Raw genomic sequence first — 22,557 nt, forward strand, 5'->3', positions numbered from 1 at the left:
AATATTGTGAGCACCATTTAAAGTTAGGGAAGAAAGCATAACATAAATTACCACTCGGAATATGAGTTGGTATGATTAAAATCTTCTTGAGCCCATGTTAACAGCTGCTTCTTTTTCCCAGTCTAACTGTTTCATAAGGAAACACTGTTGTCTTTTTTAAAGTCAGTGTGGGAGATAGTTGGTCACCCAGACTTCACAGGACAGTAGCGCCCCGGTGGGTCACTACCATCCAGGATTTGGCCTTCGAGATCCAAAAAGTTCAGCCATCCTCCAGAACTGCTCAGGGTTTAGAGGACTGACTGAACTCAGACGAGGTGTATGTTTATAAAGCAAGCTCTTTTTATTGTGTCTCTAGCACCATCTACTGGGAAACAAAAGTGCCTTTATTAGAATTACATTAGAATGTGTCAGAAACCCAACGGGGAGCAAAGAGGAGAAAAGGGGAGGAAGAAGTTCAGAAGATTCTAAGAAACAGAGAATTAAGTATATTATATTGAAGTGACTTGTATATAGATGTAACCACTAAAACAAAAACACAAACTTTCTAAATTATCAGGAACACACACACACAAACACAGACCATATTGTAAAAGATTTTTTTTAAAAAGCGACTAGAATTCATAAACACAGAAAGCATACCGTAAAATATGACAAACTAAGAACAATTAGAATATACGTGTCATCTTAATGCCATAAAATGCCCCTATTAAACAGTCTCTCAGATTAAATCACAAAGCAAAACCCAACAGAATGCTGTGTACAAACCAAGTGACTCAGAAAGGTTGAAAATACAAGAATTCAAAAGCAAACCAAGCAAGTGAAAGCCAAAGTAGCAGGGGGTCTCAATCTGAACATCAGAAAAGGCCGATTTCAGGACAGAAAACATTGTTTTCTAAAGGATGCAATTCACAATGGATGCAATTCACAATGGAAGTTCACCAAAAAATGACCATATCTAAGACCATGAAGAAAACCTCAGGCAGTTTCACAAAATACAACACAGCCAATATTGACCTAGAAATGTTTTCACTCTCTCTTAATAATTCTTGGATCAAAAAGGAAGTCAAACCCCAAAACTAAGGATATTTAGAAAATAAATAATATAATTATTTATGTATAATGGAAATATATACATAATATATAGAATATATAGTAAGCAAATATTACATTACAATTATCTATAATGGAAACTCCTACATGTGATATAGTTAAAGTAATACTCAGAAAATTTTAGCACTACTTATATTAATCAAAAATTGTGAAATTAGGGCTTCCCTGGTGGCACAGTGGTTGAGAGTCCGCCTGCTGATGCAGGGGACACGGGATCGTGCCCCGGTCCGGGAGGATCCCACATGCCGCGGAGCGGCTGGGCCCGTGAGCCACGGCCACTGAGCCTGTGCGTCCGGAGCCTGTGCTCCGCAACGGGAGAGGCCACAACAGGCCCGCGTACCGCAAAAAAAAAAAAAAAAAAAAAAAAATTGTGAAATTAAATGAATTAGGCATCTAATGCAGATATTTGAAAAAGAATAATAAAATAAACCCAAGAGAACAAAAGAAAAATTAACAAAAATAAAAGAAATTATAATTTTGAGAAGAATCAGAAAAGGTAGTCCTCATAAATCCAAGAGCTGCTTCATTGGAGGGAAAAAACCCCCAATAAAATAGATATAGCATTAGCTAATCTATTCAGTCCACAGAATTAGATATGAGCATAGGCAAATAACCACAGACAGATGAAACCGAAAGGATCATAAATTATTTCTTTCCTCAACTCTTTGCAAATAAACATGAGAGTAATATAGATGAAGTGGATAATTTTCTAGGAAAATATATAAATTTGCAACTGTGACCTCAAAAAGAAATTTTAAATAGATTATCATAGAAAAAAAAATAGAGAAAAAGTATGAGTGCATATGGAGTTGTCTAATGAAATACCTAGGAATAAATTTAGCAACAACCTCCAAGATAAACTGAGTGAAAAGATCAAGGTGGAAACAGGCTGTGAGTTTGTGGATGTGCATGGACGTGCACTTAAATGCTTGCATATCCTTGTAGGATCTCTCGAAGGTGCATGAGAAACAAGTGACAATGGTTGCTCCTGTTGAAGGAAACTGGATCTGTAGGGAACAAAGATGAGAGAAATTCTTTTTACTGTAGAGTACGACTTTGTAACTTTTACATTTGATATCTTTTAAATTGATTACATGTGTAAATATAACTACTCAAGAATTCTTTTTTGGAAAAGTAGAACCAAGACAAAGGAAATAGATGCTTTTAAAGGATGTTTCAAAAAGAATACCACTTAACTTTTCCTAAAGCTGACTCTGGTAAGAGAAGTATCCTCTTGGTTGAACAGTGGACATCAGACACTAGGATGGTCTTAGCCAGGCCTCCGTGTCTCCCTCAGGAGCTCTGGAACCCAGGCACCCTCACGGCTCTGTGTGAACTCAAAGACCCCAGTCCTCACGTGCCAAAAAGACTACATTTCTGAGCAGAAGTTCTGAGTTAAGAAAAGGATACCCTCTTTTCACCCAAAGAAAGGACATTCATGTTTCTTAGTATTTAGGAACTCAAAGAAGCAGAACCAAATGCTTTAAATGGCTAAAAGTCAGTTCTCTTTTTCCTATTTAATTTTTTAATGGTAAGGTGCAAGTTCCTCATTTTTCTTAGCCTCCTAAGATTCCAGCCTCACTTTGCATGCTATATCTCTCCTCTAAAAATAGCAGGAACCAAGTTCCTAAAACATTATCCATCTGACCGCACGAAAGGAAAAATAACTCTCACCCTGAAAGAGTATGTTAAACACCTAATGTCTGTACTTACCTTCAAAATATACGATTCATTTCTGGGACAATACAAAAACTTTTAAATGTACTAAACTGTATCATTGTGTAAGGCTCTGAAACAGAGTCCCTTTCCTCTTTCCCCCTCAAGAAAGACTGGCCAGACTGCCTGGCCTGCTGCAGAGGAACCTGGGATTCTTTGTATTTGGGGAAGATCCTAGGACCAGGGGCTTCTCACTCCTAAGTGGGTCATACTTTTAGGGGGTGGGATGGGGTGCACCTCTGCTGTCATCTGTTCCTAGGGTTTTCTAGGTGAGCTGCTCAGAGCTTGTCCTGGCTTCACTCTGGCTTATATATATTTTTTATGTTGTATACAGTTGACCCTTGAACAGTGCAGAGGTTGGGGCACTAACCCTCCATGCAGTTGAAAATCCACCTATAACTTTACAGTTGGCCCTCCAAATCTGCAGATTCAACCAATCAAGGACAGTGTAGGGACTTCCCTGGTGGCGCAGTGGTTAAGAATCCGCCTGCCAATGCAGGGGACACGGGTTCGAGCCCTGGTCCAGGAAGATCCCACATGCCGCAGAGCAACTAAGCCCGTGTGCCACAACTACCGAGCCTGCACGTCTAGAGCCCGTGAGCCACAACAAAAGAAGCCACCGCAATGAGAAGCCCGTGCACTGCAACGAAGAGTAGCTCCCGCTCTCCACACTAGACAAAAGCCCATGTGCAGCGATGCAGCCAAAAAAAATAAAATTATTTTTAAAAAAAGACAGTGTAGTAATGTAGTATGTATTACTGAAAAAAATCCATGTATAAATGACCCGTGCATTTCAAAACCATGTTGTTCAAGGGTCAACGGTATATGTATACTTATTTTATGTGTGTGTGTGTGTGCACACTTGTATTTATTGAGCTTCCCTCTGAAATAACAAATTCTGCAGGAATGGTGTAGGGGGTGAAAGTCAGTGATTTAGTCCAGCTTCTTTGCTGCACTGATGAAAAACCCCAGGCTCGGAGAAGTGATCTCATCTAACTTTACTTAATCTCTTTCCTCATCTGAGGCATTCTACCCTACAACTGCTACTACTGCTGCTGCTGCTATTACAATAAGAAGGGTGGTCTCAGGACAGCCCAGCAGAGGTCTGGAAGGAGGCGTCCTCCAACCAGGGTTTGAGCTGGAGCCAGGCTGCTGGAGGACAGTGACACCTGGTACACACACACACACACACACACACACACACACACACACACACACACTACCGCCTGGTACTTAAGCTGTTTCCTCCACATCGATTATTCTTCAACCTTCTTCACCCATTCAACCTACTATGACCTCACCTCAAGTCTCAGCTCAACTAATAAACTTCTATCCATGAAATCTCCCCAACCGCCACATCTAAGCCAACCCAGTCATACTTCCTGTCTTCTTTCTTACAGCTGTGCCTCTATGGGAGCAGTCTTCACACTCTGTGGTTATGAGCGGCTTATATGTCCTCTCCCTCCTTCAGACTGCAAGCAGCTTAAAAAGGCAGGTCATGTGTCATCTATGTATCAGCTCTGCCCAGCAGAGTGCCTGGCATACAGTAGGTGTTTAATGTGTTGATCGATCAGAAGAGTGACTGTGAATAGGCTCCTAGTCCATTGCTTTGGCTCTGTCATATTCCAGGAACGTGCCTATGAGGAGGAATTCTTCCGCACATTCCCTGGGCTTCCTTAGCTAAATTCAAAATATTTTTGTACCTTGTTTGAGATGGCTCAGCCTAGCATCTAGGGAAGAACAGATCTGAAAGTTGGGAAGAGAATGAAAGGTGATAAAGCAAAATGGCACAATATTCAGAAGAATGTAAAACCCATGTTATAGCCTTTTGGCAAACATGGCTCGAGGACTGTCTATTGAGAAGTTTGCTCTCTCCCTTGGATCTCCAGAGAAATTACTCACAAGATAACGCAGATTCCTCTTTTTCACCCTCAAAGCCCTGATGTTTTTTTTTTTTGGCTGCACCGCGTGGCTTGCAGGATTTTAGTTCCCCAACCAGAGGTCAAAACCCCGGCCCTTGGCAATGAGAGTGCGGAGCCCTAAACACAGGACCGCCAGGGAATTTCCTCAAAGCCCTGATTTCTTGTTCAGTGGTTTTAGTAGAGCAGAAGATGTGGCAAATTATTTTCACATATTTTATCAACTCTAAGATGCCATCAGTTTTAAAGTTCACCATTATTTTACATTCCATGAAGGAAAAAAAACACCTCTGCCAGTTAAACCACGACATGACATGATTTCAGAGATTTTAAAATATGAAAATGAGGGAATTCCCTGGCAGTCCAGTGGACTCTGCGCTTTCACTGTCGGGGCCCAGGTTCGATCCCATGGCGGGAATTAAGGTTCTGCAAGCCGAGCAGAATTATAATATATATATAATATATATATTATATATATATTATATATATATCATATATTTTTTATAGCCTATATATATATGAGAAAATGAGTGTCTTAAATTGAGGAAATATGGTATATCAATATCACAGGTTGTTGTTTGATGATATCAAGTTGCGTGGGTCTCAGTCTCATCTGTTACATGAGCAGTTTGGACCAGATGAGCTCTGAGAACCCTTCTGGTCCCAACACCCTTGAGTTCTGTAACACCACGAAGGGATAGTCTTGACTGGGCATCATTTGTTGTGTAATAACCACCAAGATGGGGCTCCCATCCAGATTCCTTCTGTGCTTTGCCCGTTAAGAGTTGAGGGTCTTCACACTGCAGTGTCCTCCCTCAGGACTGGTCACCCACCCACATCATTGAAAAGAGGCTTCAGAATGTCCCACCTTGATAAGAACAAATATACTTATTAGAGATTGAGGAATCTGGCTTACACATAGGAAGGGGCTGATGCTTGCCAACTACAACTCCTCCAAGAAGCACTCCTAGAGACACAAAGTTTTCATTCAAAGGATTGACTCTGGGCTTCCCTGGTGGCGCAGTGGTTAAGAATCCACTTGCCAATGCAGGGGACACGGGTTTGAGCCCTGGTCCAGGAAGATCCCACATGCTGCGGAGCAACAAAGCCCGTGTGCCACAACTACTGAGCCTGCGCTCTAGAGCCCACGAGCCACAACTACTGAGCCCGTGTGCCGCAACTACTGAAACCCGCGAGCCTAGAGCCTGTGCTCCACAAGAGAAGCCACTGCAATGAGAAGACTGCACATTGCAACGAAGAGTAGCCCCTGCTCGCCACAACTAGAGAAAGCCCGCACACAGCAACGAAGACCTAACACAGCCTAAATAAATAAATAAACAAAGGATTGACTCTAAAATTGGCTAACAGTAGAGTGGCCATACGTCCTAGTTTCCCCCCAACTGTCGCGGTTAACTCATTTGTCCCAGTGTTGTTATGAACAGTTCCCTCTATGTTTGAAGTCTACAGACTGATCAGGGAAGTGATTGGGGAGGAGTGGCTAGCAGTGTCGCTTTGGCTAATAATGGCCCCAAATGGTTCAAAAATTACTAATCTCAGGGACACTGTTAGCATCTGATTAGCCAGTACCAGGTATTAATGCTCAGTTATGAGCCCTGGGATATTTCAGCATTAAAGCAAGAAATGTCAAGAAGGTGATTGACTCAATGGTTAGGACAACCATCACCCTTTATCCAACTTATTCCTTAATGGAAATTATGCGTCTCCTTGATTTTTGTACTTTTTTCACGCCTGAATGATTCTGAGTGTTTTAGCTACTGCATCTTGCAGTCAGTAACATTTTACAATTAAGGAGATCCAATAATTTATTATTCTTAGAATCTGGACTCCTACCTCCTTTACAACTTGAAATGAAGGCTGGGAGGGTAGAACCAGTGGGTCTTTAGGATATAAAGATTTTATTTAGGCATTTGTCACTCTTTTTTCTGCCTCTTCCCACCAGGAGAAGTTGCTCCAGTGCAGGGAACTGCATTTGACCTGAGGAAGCCAGTGGAGCTTGGAAAACACCTGCAGGAGTTCCACATGAATGGCTTTGACCACAATTTCTGTCTGAAGGGATCTAAAGAAAAGCGTTTTTGTGCACGGTAGGCACTTTTCATTTGCTGCCTGTACTTTTCATTTGCCTTTCATTTGTTGGGAAGAAAAGATACCAACTCCTATTTGAGGAGCTTTTCCTCTGCCATATTAATGCCATTTACTATGCTACAGGGGACCAACTACCACATCCTATGTGCCTTTTCAAAGCTCCTATTCCATAGGTGAATACATCTCCCCCCTCCCCCATCATACCGTTTTCCCTGGGCCCCTACCTGGCATCCTGTCTCTTTGCTTACCCTCTCCCCATCTCTGCCTGTTCTCTAAGGCCCTTTTTTTGTTAGAAGCCCCATCTCCTCCTGACTGAAGTCATCTCTGCTTTCCATGAACTTCCAGAGCCCTTCGTTCTTTCTTGACTTTTGATGTATGATCTGCCTACTTCCACGACAAGCTGGAGGTTGCATTTCCCTTATAGCACTCACCGCCTCCAGCCTTGTCTGACAGGCATGTGTCCACACTCTCCTTCTTACTAAATTCCAAGTACCTCGTGCCATCTTATCTTTGTGAATCTCTACCTTTACCCTAACACCCTAATACCATGCTCGGCACTAGCAAATAATCAATAAATGTTTGCAGAATGAACGCGTCTTAAATAAAGCCGAGAAAATAATTTAAGCTCTAACAGAAACAGAAAGAACTTTGAAAGCCTCTTGCTCAGAGCCCCAGCACCAAGACCCCAGCTGTGTTCTTCTAGCTCAAGCCTGCTTTTCTCCTCTGTCCCTCCTATTCACATTTCTCTTTCCACGGCCCCCACGTGAGGAGACCCTCCGACCTCCCCGCCACTATTCAAATCCTGGCCTTTCTCTTTCCAAACATCTTTCCCTGAACCTCTTGGTTGACTACACATTGTGCGGATGTCTTACCTCGGTAAGTCTGTAAGACCCAGCCTTTCTTTAGCTATATATCCCTTTGACCCCAAGTATAGGACCAGGTAGGTACTCTCCCATCTGTAGAGGCCTGGTTTTTTAAAAAAGGAAACAACTTGGCAGAAACCCAGAAGAGATCTATTCTGGGGGGGAATCTGGCTAAAGAGCCCTGCCTGCTCTAGCCCCAAGGGTGGCGGGCAGTTTAATTTGGAGAAGCATCTATTCTCTTTCAGAAGACATAGCTGGTTGTCTTGCCAGACCAAGCAGAGAGCTCCACCTCTTTATGAGAAAGTATCCCAGCCTAACTACCTGTCTCCATCTTGGCCGCCCCCGACACACACAAACATTTCTGACTGGGGTGAGTCCCTTTTGCCCTTCCCCAGAGAAGCCAAGCTCAGAGTGAGAAGTTGCTATTGGGGATCCTCAAAACCACCTACTCATGCCTCACCTAAGAGGCTGCGAGAAGCTCCCGCCATGCTCTTCTTACCTTTGTCTCCTCCATATATGTTGTCCCTGCTCCGTGACTGGGTCTGATTCCTGTCTCAGAGCTGCTTCCCAGCTTTTTCCTGTCTGCTTTTCCACCCTGGACCTATATATATGTGGTCTGGCTTTATCCCTAGGGTCCATCATGCTGGGAGTGGGCGGGTACTGGAAGTGTACACCACCCAGCCGGGGGTCCAGTTTTATACGGGCAACTTCCTGGATGGCACACTGAAGGGCAAGAGTGGAGCAGTCTATCCCAAACACTCCGGTTTCTGCCTTGAGACCCAGAACTGGCCTGATGCAGTCAATCAGGTAAGTCTACAAGCCAGCTTGTTAGAGTGGTGGTGTGTCCAAGGTCACACTGGATGACAGAGGTCATAACACTCAAGTCAGACTTGGTCTGTATGATTCAAAAGTCTGTGTGGGGCTTCCCTGGTGGCGCAGTGGTTGAGAGTTCGCCTGCCGATGCAGGGGACACGGGTTCGTGCCCTGGTCCGGGAAGATCCCACATGCCGCGGAGCGGCTAGGCCCGTGAGCCATGGCCGCTGAGCCTGCGCGTCCGGAGCCTGTGCTCCGCAACGGGAGAGGCCACAACAGTGAGAGGCCCGCGTACCGCAAAAAAAAAAAAAAAAAAAAAAAAAAGTCTGTGTGTGTTCTCTTCTCCAAGTCATGAACAACACAGCAAACTCTTAACCACATTACTAAAATGGCATTTACATGTTAAAAAAAAATCTATTATTTTCTGCAACCACAGTGTTAAGATGATCCTCCAAATCTTTTCATCCTGTTTACTTCCTCATAACTTTCTTTTCTAGCTATTGCATAGAGTAATGCTCCTCAAAGCTCCAGCCCATAATAAGATGCTTGCAGCTTGCACCAGAATGTAAATCAACCCTGCTTCCTTAAGAAAGTCTTGCTGTGATAAAGTGTGTTTAGTGATGTGATTGATTTTCATTCTGGTTCAAGTTCTTTATCTCATTGCAAACCAATAATAAACAGTTCTTACACTGGCAACTGGTTCACAGAACTGGTCTAGAGACCAGTCCAGAAGCCATCCTGAATGGTTAAGGGTGGAACCTGGGCTGGCAAGGTGTAACCTGTACTGTTTTCCCCTTCACAGCCCCACTTCCCTCCTGTGTTGCTGAAGCCTGGTGAGGAGTATGACCACACCACTTGGTTCAAGTTTTCTGTGGCTTAAGGAAGTGTAAAGATATGACCTGCTCCAGGGCCAGGCTTGGGAGCCCCTTCAGCAGCCTATGCAGAGATGAGATGATTTAGAGGCTTTAAAAGCGATCCTGTGAATTAAAATCATACAAATGGTAGCTGTCATGATAGTCAGTCTGAATAGATTTCCTTCCCAAAGACTGGCTCCAGGCCAGGTCTAATGATCAGCTCTATTCTCCGTGCAGTGAAGAGGACCCAGCCATCAATGTCATCATCTAAGCCTTGACCGTAGCCCAGAAGTGGTAACTGAGCTCCTTGTGTTGGCTCCATCTCTCCATTCTGCCTCTTTCTTTTCTACTTTTCAACCTTTCTTTGATCCTACTCTCATTGCTTTTCTTTTTCCTCCTTCTCTAGCTCACACCACCGTGCACTGCACAGCACTTTGGAGTTTACAGAGGTCACTTAGCTCATTCAGCCTGCCGGCAGAGGAACCTCTCTGCCCTGATACGGCAACAGATGGTGGAGAAGTGAGCCAGCTGAGGCTCAGAGGGGACAAACGACCCACCTAAAGGCACAGAGCTAGGAAAAGTTTTAGCCAGGACTCGAGGTCAGGTCATGTGAATTCAAGTCCCCTTCTTTGCCTCCACTCGTCTTCCAGAGCATTCTGAGCGTCATTGATGGTCAAAGGGGGATCTGACCCTGACTGTTAGAGCCATCCTTTCTTCCCAGATTCACTTTTATAAGAAGCTTTAGTCTGTCTCTGAGCCTTACAGATGGTGTGACTTAAAGTGCAAGATCAAAATGTCCAGAAAGAATCTGTAAATTTGATTCTCTGCCTTTGGGGTTAACTGAGAAAGCCCAGCCCAGCCAAGGCATGGGAAGGAAGCCATTGGAGACAGGAGCTGTGTTAGTGTGAGGAGGGCCTTGACTGAGGATCGCACATTGCACCGAGAACAGATGTTGTGTTATGTAGATGAGCCTGAGCTTCCCTCCTTTCCTGAATAACTGAATCATCAGTGATGGGTTTGGGTTGGTGGTTTTTAAAGAAATGTATCTTATACTATTATACACTAATAATCGGTTGAAATAAAATCAAAATCTGCATCTTCAGAAAACTCCGTTTCTTCACTTATCTTTAGATCTGTCAGGTATGGACCTTTGGGAAATGGACCAAATATAAATGGTGTGTTCTGGATTCTACCATACTCTCTAATACAGCCCCAGCATCTTCCTAGAGGAACACTACTTAAATGGCAGCCTATGGAAATTCCTATACTTCCCCACTCTCTTAGCAACAAAAATAAACCAGTTTACTTTTTTTTTTTTTTTTAAACCAGAGTTTACTTTTTAATTCATTTCAGCATGGATTTTCTGAGTACCTATTGTGTACACAGTTCTCTCCTGGGTTTAAGGGGCTCAAGAGGTAATGTCCAAGATGTAGTTATGTTCCTTAGAGATATCACAGTCTCTCTGGGGAAAACAAGACTAATAGTAACAACCAGATGATATAGAATTGCACCAAGACAGAGCTGGGAGCCCTGAGCACTAACTTTGCTCCTGGCTTTTTCTACATGGGCAAACAATCTAATTTCATTTGGCCTCAGTTTTCTCACCTGTAAGGCAAAGGGATTCGACTGTAATTATCTGGAAGGTGCGTATATGTCTGCAGGCTAGAACTAAAGCTAGCCATTAGTGCAATTCATGCGAGGTGGTGAAAACCAACATGGTACTCAATATGGAAAACACCATATATAACTACAGAATTATTAAAGCCTTGTTGAAAATGCAAATATCCACTCAAATGCAACCCCCTCCTCCAAGAGTAAGTCTCCAGGTCCCCGGGAGTCCATGCCTTCTTTGTAGAGTCCATACAACCCTCTACCAACAACCAGACTAGTGCTGTATTATTCTGAGTACTGATCTTTCACAGGTGAGCATATTATTGACTTCAACGATCTATAGATTCCTGTTTGTTTCAAATTCATATGACACAAGTTCTTATTATTAACTGCGAAATTTTCATTTTTCCAGTTCCCACTCGTTTTGCCTAACAAGGTTAAGATGCGGTCCAGTGGTTAAGACACACTTCCAGTGCAGTGGGTGCAGGTTCAATCCCTGGTCGGGGAACTGAGATCCCACATGTGGCCAAAAAAAAAAAAAAAAAGTAGAACTTGAAAAAATACAGAACTACTAGCAGAAGAAAGGAGGGAAGCACAGCATATACCCTCTTCCCTAGCCAACAACTGGATCACAAGTTTGCAATAGGCTTTTTGGATATTTTCGACAAGACTGCAGTCCTTTTCCAATCGAGGAATTTATCTTCCTTTAAGTTCCAACTTCTCCAATTACTCAAATCATATTTAAACTCTCAGATGGTCTGGGTAGCACTGCCAGCTATAGCTGGCAGTGTAAGGAAGTCAGCAAATCCTCTCTTCAAATGTAGAAGGAAATTGACAAAACAGTTCCAGTGCTCTGGGAACTGACCCAAAACATACAACAACCCAAGACATGTTTATGTTTGAAAAACTGAACTTTGAGTAGGAACAGTGGAAGACTGTAGCATCCTTGCCTGGGCTGCTCCCATTCCCTTTATTCCCCCAGCTCAGTCACTGTGGAGCTTCTGCCAGAGCAAAACAGAACACGAAGACCAGGAGACTGCTATGGTCGGAAGGCGGGGGAGGTTCTCATTTTGGAGTGGTAGGTGATATCCATGCCCAACTGCTTTGTCAATAAAAATAATGATCTTGGTGCTACGAGAGCAGGGAGGGTTGATGGCTCTACTAGCCTGAGTTTGCAATTATGGTTGGAGCAAGCAGATTTCTGGGGTGATCAGAGGCTACACACATGCATAGCAGAGACCAGAGAGGGCCAAGCTATTCATACACTCCTAGCCAACCCTGAGGCCGCATGCATGTGCAGAGGAAATTAAAAGGGACTTAGCAGGGCCTCCCTGGTGGCGCAGTGGTTAAGAATCCGCCTGCCAATGCAGGGGACATGGGTTCGGGCCCTGGTCCGGGAAGATCCCACATGTCGTGGAGCAACTAAGCCCACACGCCACAGCTACTGAGCCTGTGCTCTAGAGCCTGCGAGCCACAACTACTGAGCCTGCGCGCCTAGAGCCCGTGCTCCACAACAAGAGAAGCCACCGCAATGAGAAGCCCGTGCACTGCAATGAAGAGTAGCCCCCACTCGCCGCTACTAGAGGAAGCCCGCGCGCAGCAACAAAGCCCCAACTCAGCCAAAAATAAATTAATTAATTAAAAAAAAAAAAAAAGGGACTTAGCAAAAAGCTAAAACAGACTTGAAAACAGCCTGAACACTGAATCAACTCCCTACCTTCACACAGATCCATCAGCAGCCGGCAGAAATCTGGTTGAGGTGTCTGAGCACGACGACTATCCAGTTGCTGACCACTAAGCAAGCTATGCAGACACAGGGCAACCCCTACAAAGCTGAGCTTAAAAATAAACACAGGGACTTCCCTGGTGGTCCAGTGGTTAACTCTGCACTTCCACTGCAGGGGGCATGGGTTCGATCCCTGGTCAGGGAACTAAGATCCCGCATGCCACTTGGCACGGCTAAAAGAAAAACTCTGAGGAGTCCTATCGGACAGGGGTCCCCAACCCCTGGGCTGCACAGCAGGAGGTGAGCAGTGGGCAAGCCAGCAAAGCTTCATCTGCCGGTCCCCATTGCTTGCATTCCCGCCTGAACCATCCCCCGCCCACCCCCACCCCAGGTCCATGGAAAAGTTGTCTTCCACAAAACTGGTCCCTGGTGCCAAAAAGGTTGGGGATCACTGCTGTAGGCAATAAAACTTGTTTTTAAAGAAAAAGAAACTATTAAAAATAAACACAAGAATGTTTTCAGAAATAGCAAAAAACACTGAATAGAGATTACAAAAAAGAACCAAGCGAAATTCTGAGGTTGAAATGTACAATAACAAATGACAATTCCAACTAGAGAGGCTCAGAAGCAGATTAAAGATGGCAGAAAAAAAGTGAACTTGAAGACAGATCAATAGCAATTATTAAATCTGAAAAACAGAGGAAAAAAAGACTGAAGAAAATGGAAGAGAACCTCAGAGATCTGTGGCACAACAATAAGTACATCAACATATGTGTAATGGAGGTCCCAAAAGTAAAGGGACAGAAAAATATTTCAAAAATAAATGGCAAAAAACTCCCCAAATTTGATGAAAACCATTAATCTATACATCCAAGAAGTTCAATAACTCCAAGAAGGATAAATACAAAGAGATCCCCACCTAGATACATCATATTTATTTATTTGGAGGGGGGGGCTGCGTTGGGTCATCATTGCTGCACGCGGGCTTTCTCTAGTTGTGAGCAGGGGCTACTCTTCGTTGTGGTGCACGGGCTTCTCATTGCAGTGGATTCTCTTGTTGCAGAGCATGGGTGGGCTCTAGGCACAAGGGCTTCAGTAGTTGTGGCGCGCAGGCTCAGTAGTTGTGGTGCACAGGCTTAGATGCTCTGCGGCATGTGGGATCTTCCTGGACCAGGGATCGAACCCATGTCCCCTGCATTGGCAGGTGGATTCTTAACCACAGAGCCACCAGGGAAGTTCCAGATACATCATATTTAAACTGTTAAATGACAAAAAGCAAAAAGAAAACTTGAAAGCAAGAGAAAAAGGGCTTTTCCCTGGTGGCGCAGTGGTTGAGAGTCCACCTGCCGATGCAGGGGACATGGGTTCGTGGCCCAGTCTGGGGATCCCACATGCCGCGGAGCGGCTGGGCCCGTGAGCCATGGCCGCTGAGCCTGCGCGTCCGGAGCCTGTGCTCCACAACGGGAGAGGCCACAACAGTGAGAGGCCCGCGTACCGCAAAAAAAAAAAAAAAAAAAAAAAAAAAGAAGTCTCGTCACTACAGAAGACCACCAGTACAATTAACATCTGACTTCTCATCTGAAACAGTAGAGTCCAGGAGGCAATAGAATGACATAGTCAATGTGCTTAAAAACCAAGGATTCTGCATCACCCAAAACTACCCTTCAAATGCAAAAGTGAAATAAAAACATTTCCAGATAGGGACTTCCCTGGTGGTCCAGTGGTTGAGACTTCACCTTCCAATGCAGGTGGTGAGGGTTTCGACCCCTGGTTGGGGAGGCTAAGATCCCATGTGCCTCGCGGCCAAAAATCCAAAACATAAAACAGAAGTAATATTGTAACAAATTCAATAAAGACTTAAAAAAAAATGGTCCACATCAAAAAAAAATCTTAAAAAAAAAAAAGGAAAAGAAAAAAAATCCCAGATAAACAATTAGAAAACTCATTGCTAGCAGAGCTGTCTTACAAGAAGTACTAGAGGAAGTCTTTCATGCTGAAACGAAATTAAGACAATAACTTGAATCCATGGAAAGAAATGAAGAATATCAGAAACAGTAAATCTTCTCATCTTTTCTTTAAAAGACATAAGGTTGTATAAGGCAATAAACACTGTATCATTGAGTTTATAATATACAATATAGCACAGGGAGGGAAGTTCAAGAAAAGAAAATATACTGGAGCAAAATTTCTGTATTTTACCAGAATATTAATCTGAAGTAGGGGCTTCCCTGGTGGCGCAGTGGTTGAGAGTCCGCCTACCGATGCAGGGGACACGGGTTCGTGCCCCGGTCCGGGAGAATCCCACATGCCGCAGAGCGGCTGGGCCCGTGAGCCATGGCCGCTGGGCCTGTGCGTCCGGAGCCTGTGCTCCGCAATGGGAGAGGCCGCAGCAGTGAGAGGCCCGCGTACCGGGAGAAAAAAAAAAAAAAAAAAAAGAGTCCACCTGCCAATGCAGGGGACATGGGTTAGATCTCTGCTCCAGGAAGATCCCACATGCCGCAGAGCAACTAAGCCTGTGTGCCACAACTACTGAGCCTGTGCTCTAGAGCCCAAGAGCCACAAATACTGAGCCTGCGTGCTGCAACTACTGAAGCCCGCAAGCCCATGCTCTGCAATGAGAAGCCACCTCAATGAGAAGCCCACACACTGCAACGAAGAGTAGACCCTGCTCGCCACAACCAGAGAAAGCCAGGGGGCAGCAACGAAGACCCTACACAGTCAAAAACAAACAAACAAACAAACAATAAATATATATATATATATATATAATCTGAAGTAAATTATGATAAATTAAGAGCCAACCACTAAGGAAATAACTCAAAAATACAGTAAAAATAATAAATAAATAAATAAAATTTTTTAAAAAGGAATTTAAATAGGACACTAAAAAAATGTTTAATACAAAAGAAAGCCATAAAAGGAGGAAGAGAAGAAGACAGGAGACATATAGAAAACAACAAAATGGCAATTATAAATCCAACCATATCAATATTCTATATGTAGATGGTCTAACAAACCAAAAGGCAGTTTGTCAGACTGAATTAAAAAGCAAGATCGAGCAACTAACTATAGCTGATCCTTGAAGTACCCCACCACCATGACCACCAAGTCAAAAATCTACATATAACTACAGTCAGCCATCTGCATCTGTGGTTCCGCATCTGCGGACCACGTAGGTATGCAGAGTCTACTGAAAAAATATCCATGTGTAAGTGGACCATGTTGGTCAAACCCACGCTGTTCAAGGGTCAACTGTATACACAACAATAAGCTGAAAGTAAATGGAAGGAAAAAATATACCACACAAACATTAATCATAAAACAGGTAGAGTGGCTATATTAATATCAGAAAAAAATAGACTTAAAAACAAGAAATAGTACTAGAGAGATATTTTATAAGGATAAAAACATCAATATATCAGGAAAATATAACATTTATAAATGTATATAAATGTACACATGCAATAGAGCCTTAGATGCTTTGAAGCAATTGTGATGAGACGCCATGTCTGGAGTTGACTTAGTGTTGGATATAACCCAATAGTTCTGATAAATACTCCTTCAAATCTCTTGAACAGAATGTTAACTTTTTAAAAAATGAGTATTTCTTTGAGCACAGTGACCTCTACTGGTACTAATATAAACCCCTTTTTCATAGAAAGGTTCCATTCCCGCATAGGGTCATTTGGTTAGAGAAAGGATCAGAGAATCCTACAGGATGTATTGTAGAATACTCCTTAGAATCACATGTGAGTGCTGCTAACTTTCTAATAGCAATAAGCTAGGCCAGTCTGTCTAATAACTAATGAAGTTGGAGCTGGTTAGCACTAGTCTTTAAGCAGTTTTCAATTTTGGTTGTATATTAGAATTACCAAGGGAGATTTTTAGAATATTAATGCCCAAGCTTCACTCTCAGCAACTGATTTCATTAGAATGTTTTTAAAGCTCCCTGGGTGATCCTAATTTGTAACCAGGCCTGAGAACCACTGCCCTAGTGTAAAAGCTTTCCTCATTACTGCCTCCTAACATTCACCAGTATTTTAAGTGCATTAGTGTGTTTAGCTAGAATTTGCTCTCTAGCTTCAGGAAGTACTTCCTCAAGAATGAGTCAAAGAGAAACAATCTTCCCAGATCAAAAGTATGTCTTGGTAAGGCCCTGGCAACCCTACCAATAATCCTGGTACTCAAGATCTTCAGAGATAAATTATTTTGAAGATTGTGAACAGTTAAAGAGGAACGTGGGAATTCCCTGGTGGTCCAGTGGTTAGGACTCCAGGCTTTGACTGAGAAGGGTGTGGGTTCAACCCCTGGTTGGGGAGTTAAGATCCTGAGAGCCGTGCAACGTGGCCGAAAAAAAAGAGAGAAAAGAGAAATGTCTAAACCAGGTGTTGGCTAACATTTTCTTTAAAGGTCAAGAGAATAAATATTTTAAGCTTTGTGGCACTTAAAGTCTGCAATTACTCAACTCAGCCACTGTAACACAAAAAGTCACAGGGTACCCATTCTTAGGCAAAGGAATTCTTGTTATAGGGGCCCAGGAACTCTAGTGACAGTCCAACAATGTCAATGACCAAGATAAACAGACCCATCTACCTTTACCTCTGCCACAGAGATTATTTCTTTACAGCCAAATTTTTTATCCTTGGCAGCGAAAGGATTCATTTTCTAGAATCCAGATTTCTTAAAGATATATTATAAACCAAGATAAAAACAGGGTCTTTGTATAGAATCACATCCAGCCATCTTCAAGCTTCAGTCACTAAGAACCCAGGGAATCTACAGAGGTGGATTGGACATAACCTTAGGCATCTGACAGTCATAGAAATGGATGACCTGACCTTCCTTATGTAGGTTAGGCTGACTCACCTAGGCTCACCAGTTCTTGGGGTGTTAGTAAGTTTGTACCCTTCCTGCACAGAAATTTCCCACACCCTTTCTGAGCAGAACTCTCAGCGTTAACCCAGATGAGGGGATAAAAACCTTGCACTAGAGTTGCAGAGTAGAGCTGGGCATTGTAAATAGCAGCCTAAGGATCTAAATCCCCTGCAGGCAGATTCAGACAGAAATCAAGTCTTACAGGTAGCTAAACTGAAAATATGGACTTTTAATTGAAATGGTGATTAATTATAAAGGTCTCACAGAAGAGAGAAGGTTCCAATTTTCTGTTTGGTTTAACAGATTAGAATTCATTCATTCATCCATGAATTCACTTTTCATTCATCAGATATTTAAGTGTTAATAAGCACTAGGCAATGAAGAAACAGAACAAGGCCCGCCCGGTAACTGCTTTCACAATTTGTCTTGTGGTAGCATACCGATGGAGAAGTAAACAGGCAATTACAGTCTCCTACTATAGATAGTGGGTTGAGAGCAAGGGAACCTAAACCAGACTTGAACACACGGCAATTTAGAGTGGGGGGAAAACATGTATTTTACCGCAATTAAAACAAGCTATGCTGGGCTTCCCTGGTGGCGCAGTGGTTGAGAATCTGCCTGCCAATGCAGGGGGCGCAGGTTCGAGCCCTGGTCTGGGAGGATCCCACATGCCGCGGAGCAACTGGGTCTGTGAGCCACAATTACTGAGCCTGCGCGTCTGGAGCTTGTGCTCCGCAACAAGAGAAGCAGCGATAGTGAGAGGCCCCCGCTTGCCACAACTGGAGAAAACCCTCGCACAGAAACGAAGACCCAACACAGCCAAAAATAAATAAATAAAAACAAACAAACAACAACAAAAAAACAACCACTATGCTGAGATGCCATTTTTCAACACAAGATTGATAAAAATCAACAAGGTTGACAGCCCACCATGTAGTTATACCATGTGTACCAAATGGGCAATGTCAGAGAGAAATAGGCACTCCTATCCATTTCCACCAGGGCAACTAGTACCTTGCAAAAATACAAATGCACGGAGCCTTTGACCCAGCAATTCAACTTCTAGGAGTTATCCTAGATACAGGGTCACATGTGCAATGTATTGTACAAGGTTATTTACTGCAGCATAATAGTAATTAGAAACAACCCTCATATCCATTCGTAGGGAACTGATTCAATTCCTGTCACTTTTTCCTCAAAAACTCTCCAAGGAAAACAGCGAGTCCCTCCCAAAGGACACAAAGTCCTACATGATCTATATCCTACATCCCCTCCCTTCCTATGCCATCTCTTCCCATTCTCCCCTCTGTTCACTTCCTACTGGCTTCCTTACCCTCCAACAGCTCAGACTACTTTAGGGCCTTTGCATGAACTGTGCCCTCAGAAGTTGGTATAACTTTCTCTCTGGCTCCAATGTTGTTGCTATCAGAGGCCTCCTTAGACCACCCTTTAAACAACAGCAACCAATCCCCTAACCTTTCTGTTTCATCATTCTCCCTATCAGTTATTACCCACCTGATTATTTGTTCATTTTGTCTCTCCAGAACTCCAGCTCCATGAAGATAAAGACTTTGTTCACTTCTATATTCCAAAGCTAGTAGTACCTGGCACATTGAAGGGGCACAAAAGTTTAATGCATAAATTATGCACCATCCAAGCAACTAAATAGTATGCAACTTCAAAAAAAAAAGTGCCATTTTAACTTATACGAAAGATCTCCAAGATATTAAATGAGAAAAACAAGGTGTATGTATTTTGTGTTAAAAGAAAAAAGGAAAGTGGGAATTCCCTGGCGGTCCAGTGGTTAGGACTCGGAGCTTTCGCTGCTGGGGTCCAGGTTCAATCCCTGGTCAGGGAAATAATACTCCACAAACCACACGGTGTGGCTAAAAAAAAAAAAAAAAAAAAAAAAAAAAAAAAAATTAAAATTAAGAAAGAGAGAAAGTATCTATGTGTACTCAGGCTATATAACTGACAATAATGGTTGCCCTTGGGGAGGTAACTGGGCAGCTGAGAGTCAGGGGTAGGGAGCCTTCTCACTGTATACACATAGAGTATATTACCAAATCAAAAAATGGAAAATAGGTTGGGCCAGCAGCCTGTGGGAAAAGTAAAAAGCATTAGGTTTGAGAAGTGGCCTTGAGGGCTGTGCTCTAGAATTACCCTTCTATCTAGCATCTTTTCCCCATTAAGTCTGGAAAGAAAACAGCTTATTAACTAGGATCAAGGGTTACTTTGTTCTTTTACTTCCTTTTCCATAATGTGGTCTTGTTTTAAGGGAGCAATAAGGTGCTTTATTAAGGCTTTGAAACCATTAAGTAGGAATAAAACTTTTCCTTTTAGCTGGTTAATAGTACAGTATTGTTACCAATCTCCCTGAGCCCATTTCCTCTTGTATGATGGGGTTTTTAACAGTATTAATTTGTTGTGAGGATTAAGTGACAATGTCCTTTGACATTTTTTACTAGAATGGTTCCCGTAAACCTATTAATTTGGGAAAAAAAATTATCAGGCTTTGACACCGCCTAAAGGTGCTTTTCTTCCCCACCTTTTAGATCTGGATAGAACAGCTTTAATACTACCATACCTTAAACCTAGGCATCTTTGTCTCATTTCTTCAGCTTGTCACCAGTTCTCACCACCCTCCGAACACTCCAATACCAGCCAGGCCCCGAGTATTTCTTGCTACTTTGACCTTCTTTGCCTTCATGTCTTCCCAGCTATAAAATTATGCATACATCTATTATGCATACATCTTTTAGGCTATACTATACAGCCCTCCCCTGCAAAGGTCTCCAAACAATTGTTGCTCACTCAGAGCCAGATCTAATGAATTCTTTGCTCCTGTCCTTCACTGATAACTCATTGCCAACATGTCAGTTTCAGAGCTTTCAATTCCTACTTAAGCTTAATATATCCTGGAAATCACTGTGTTCCTTTAGACTTTGAAATAGGCTACACAAAGACAAAAACCACGATCCCACACTACCATTCATTTAACCCAAAGTCACAAATTGATGGTATTTCAAGACCCCCCTCAAATTTTATTCTTTGTCCTCAGGAGAGGGGACATGGTAAAATGGTAGGACCACACTTTAACATGATACTTAGCTTAATTCAAAGCCCAAAGGAGAACTACCAAAGTGAAGTCATGAGTTATGCTTTACCTATCTCTATACCTAGGACAGAGAACCAAGGTAAGGTTCATTGCCCAAAGCACTCAATGTCTGATGTGTTCAATTAGCTACCAATCAATGCCAGGTTAATAATTTAGAAGCAATGAGTTTAGACCAGCACTTTTCAAGTCAATCACAATCAATTTAGGAGTCCCAACCTCTAAACAAAAAAAAAGGTGCACTAAACCAATGTATCATTTTAAGATGTATACTAAACACAGGGGTACGGAGCTGCAGTCAAGGGTACAAAAGGTGTTGGTCTACACACCCAGTATTCTCTTTCCCATAAGGGTAAATAGAATTTTTTGTGCTTGTTTCTTAAAATCATTTTCGCCCCTAACCCCTCCTGCATATCATTTTTACCCTTTCACACTAATCTCTAGGATGCTGCTAGTATCCATCCCAAAGCTACAGGATGTTTCCTACTCCTGGCTCAAACTCCCACTTCCAAAAATTGAATATCAGGACTGTTTATTCTCTGCAGATTTATTGTTGAGTAATCTTATCTTTATATAATACAGAACAATTAAAGCTGACCAAGTGCAACAAATAAGCCTGCTGATTACACACATAGCTTTATACCAACCATATAACGCAGCCAGTTGTCAAAATTCCAAAAACAGAACATCCAAACTTCCAACATACTAATGATCATTCAGACCAGTAAATAAATTTGAGGCAGATCAGTATTCCCAAATTGTAAAGTTATCCAATAACTTTGTTTAAAAGCATAAGAAACAAGGGCAGACAGCTGTGCCACCAGCACTAAATTTTTTTTGCACCAAAAGCTTGACTAGAAAACTCAAAATTGTTACTGCCCTATGATACTTAAGATATTTAAAGTCCAAATAAAGAATCTAGGACTCCAGGCTTTGACTGAGAAGGGTGTGGGTTCAACCCCTGGTTGGGGAGTTAAGATCCTGAGAGCCGTGCAACGTGGCCGAAAAAAAAGAGAGAAAAGAGAAATGTCTAAACCAGGTGTTGGCTAACATTTTCTTTAAAGGTCAAGAGAATAAATATTTTAAGCTTTGTGGCACTTAAAGTCTGCAATTACTCAACTCAGCCACTGTAACACAAAAAAGTCACAGGGTACCCATTCTTAGGCAAAGGAATTCTTGTTATAGGGGCCCAGGAACTCTAGTGACAGTCCAACAATGTCAATGACCAAGATAAACAGACCCATCTACCTTTACCTCTGCCACAGAGATTATTTCTTTACAGCCAAATTTTTTATCCTTGGCAGCGAAAGGATTCATTTTCTAGAATCCAGATTTCTTAAAGATATATTATAAACCAAGATAAAAACAGGGTCTTTGTATAGAATCACATCCAGCCATCTTCAAGCTTCAGTCACTAAGAACCCAGGGAATCTACAGAGGTGGATTGGACATAACCTTAGGCATCTGACAGTCATAGAAATGGATGACCTGACCTTCCTTATGTAGGTTAGGCTGACTCACCTAGGCTCACCAGTTCTTGGGGTGTTAGTAAGTTTGTACCCTTCCTGCACAGAAATTTCCCACACCCTTTCTGAGCAGAACTCTCAGCGTTAACCCAGATGAGGGGATAAAAACCTTGCACTAGAGTTGCAGAGTAGAGCTGGGCATTGTAAATAGCAGCCTAAGGATCTAAATCCCCTGCAGGCAGATTCAGACAGAAATCAAGTCTTACAGGTAGCTAAACTGAAAATATGGACTTTTAATTGAAATGGTGATTAATTATAAAGGTCTCACAGAAGAGAGAAGGTTCCAATTTTCTGTTTGGTTTAACAGATTAGAATTCATTCATTCA

At 42.6% G+C, this 22,557-nt stretch overlaps 1 protein-coding gene and 1 long non-coding RNA gene across 4 annotated transcripts in view; one reads left to right on the forward strand and one right to left on the reverse strand.

Moving 5' to 3' along the window:
- Positions 1–10,474, forward strand: part of GALM (galactose mutarotase) — an 88,877-nt gene extending 78,403 nt beyond the window's left edge. For 2 of the 3 annotated variants that reach the window (XM_028496986.2, XM_028496985.2), the window contains exons 5-7: positions 6,706–6,847; positions 8,344–8,518; positions 9,785–10,474. In XM_028496986.2, the coding sequence (XP_028352787.1) occupies positions 6,706–6,847; positions 8,344–8,518; positions 9,785–9,901 (434 nt within the window). In that variant the 3' untranslated portion in view covers positions 9,902–10,474. Of the gene's footprint in view, positions 1–6,705; positions 6,848–8,343; positions 8,519–9,326 lie in introns of all 3 variants that reach the window. The other variant, XM_007116325.3, reaches the window with a different exon arrangement.
- LOC114487353 (uncharacterized) lies at positions 1,505–20,549 on the reverse strand. Its single transcript, XR_003682391.2, has 3 exons — positions 20,178–20,549; positions 19,106–19,194; positions 1,505–2,117 (listed from the first exon to the last, which is right to left on the reverse strand). It is a non-coding gene; the product is annotated as an uncharacterized lncRNA (long non-coding RNA).
- Between the last annotated feature and the right edge of the window lie 2,008 nt (positions 20,550–22,557).

Source organism: Physeter macrocephalus, chromosome 12 (assembly GCF_002837175.3).
Source record: "Physeter macrocephalus isolate SW-GA chromosome 12, ASM283717v5, whole genome shotgun sequence".
Classification (NCBI taxonomy): Eukaryota; Metazoa; Chordata; class Mammalia; order Artiodactyla; family Physeteridae; genus Physeter; species Physeter macrocephalus.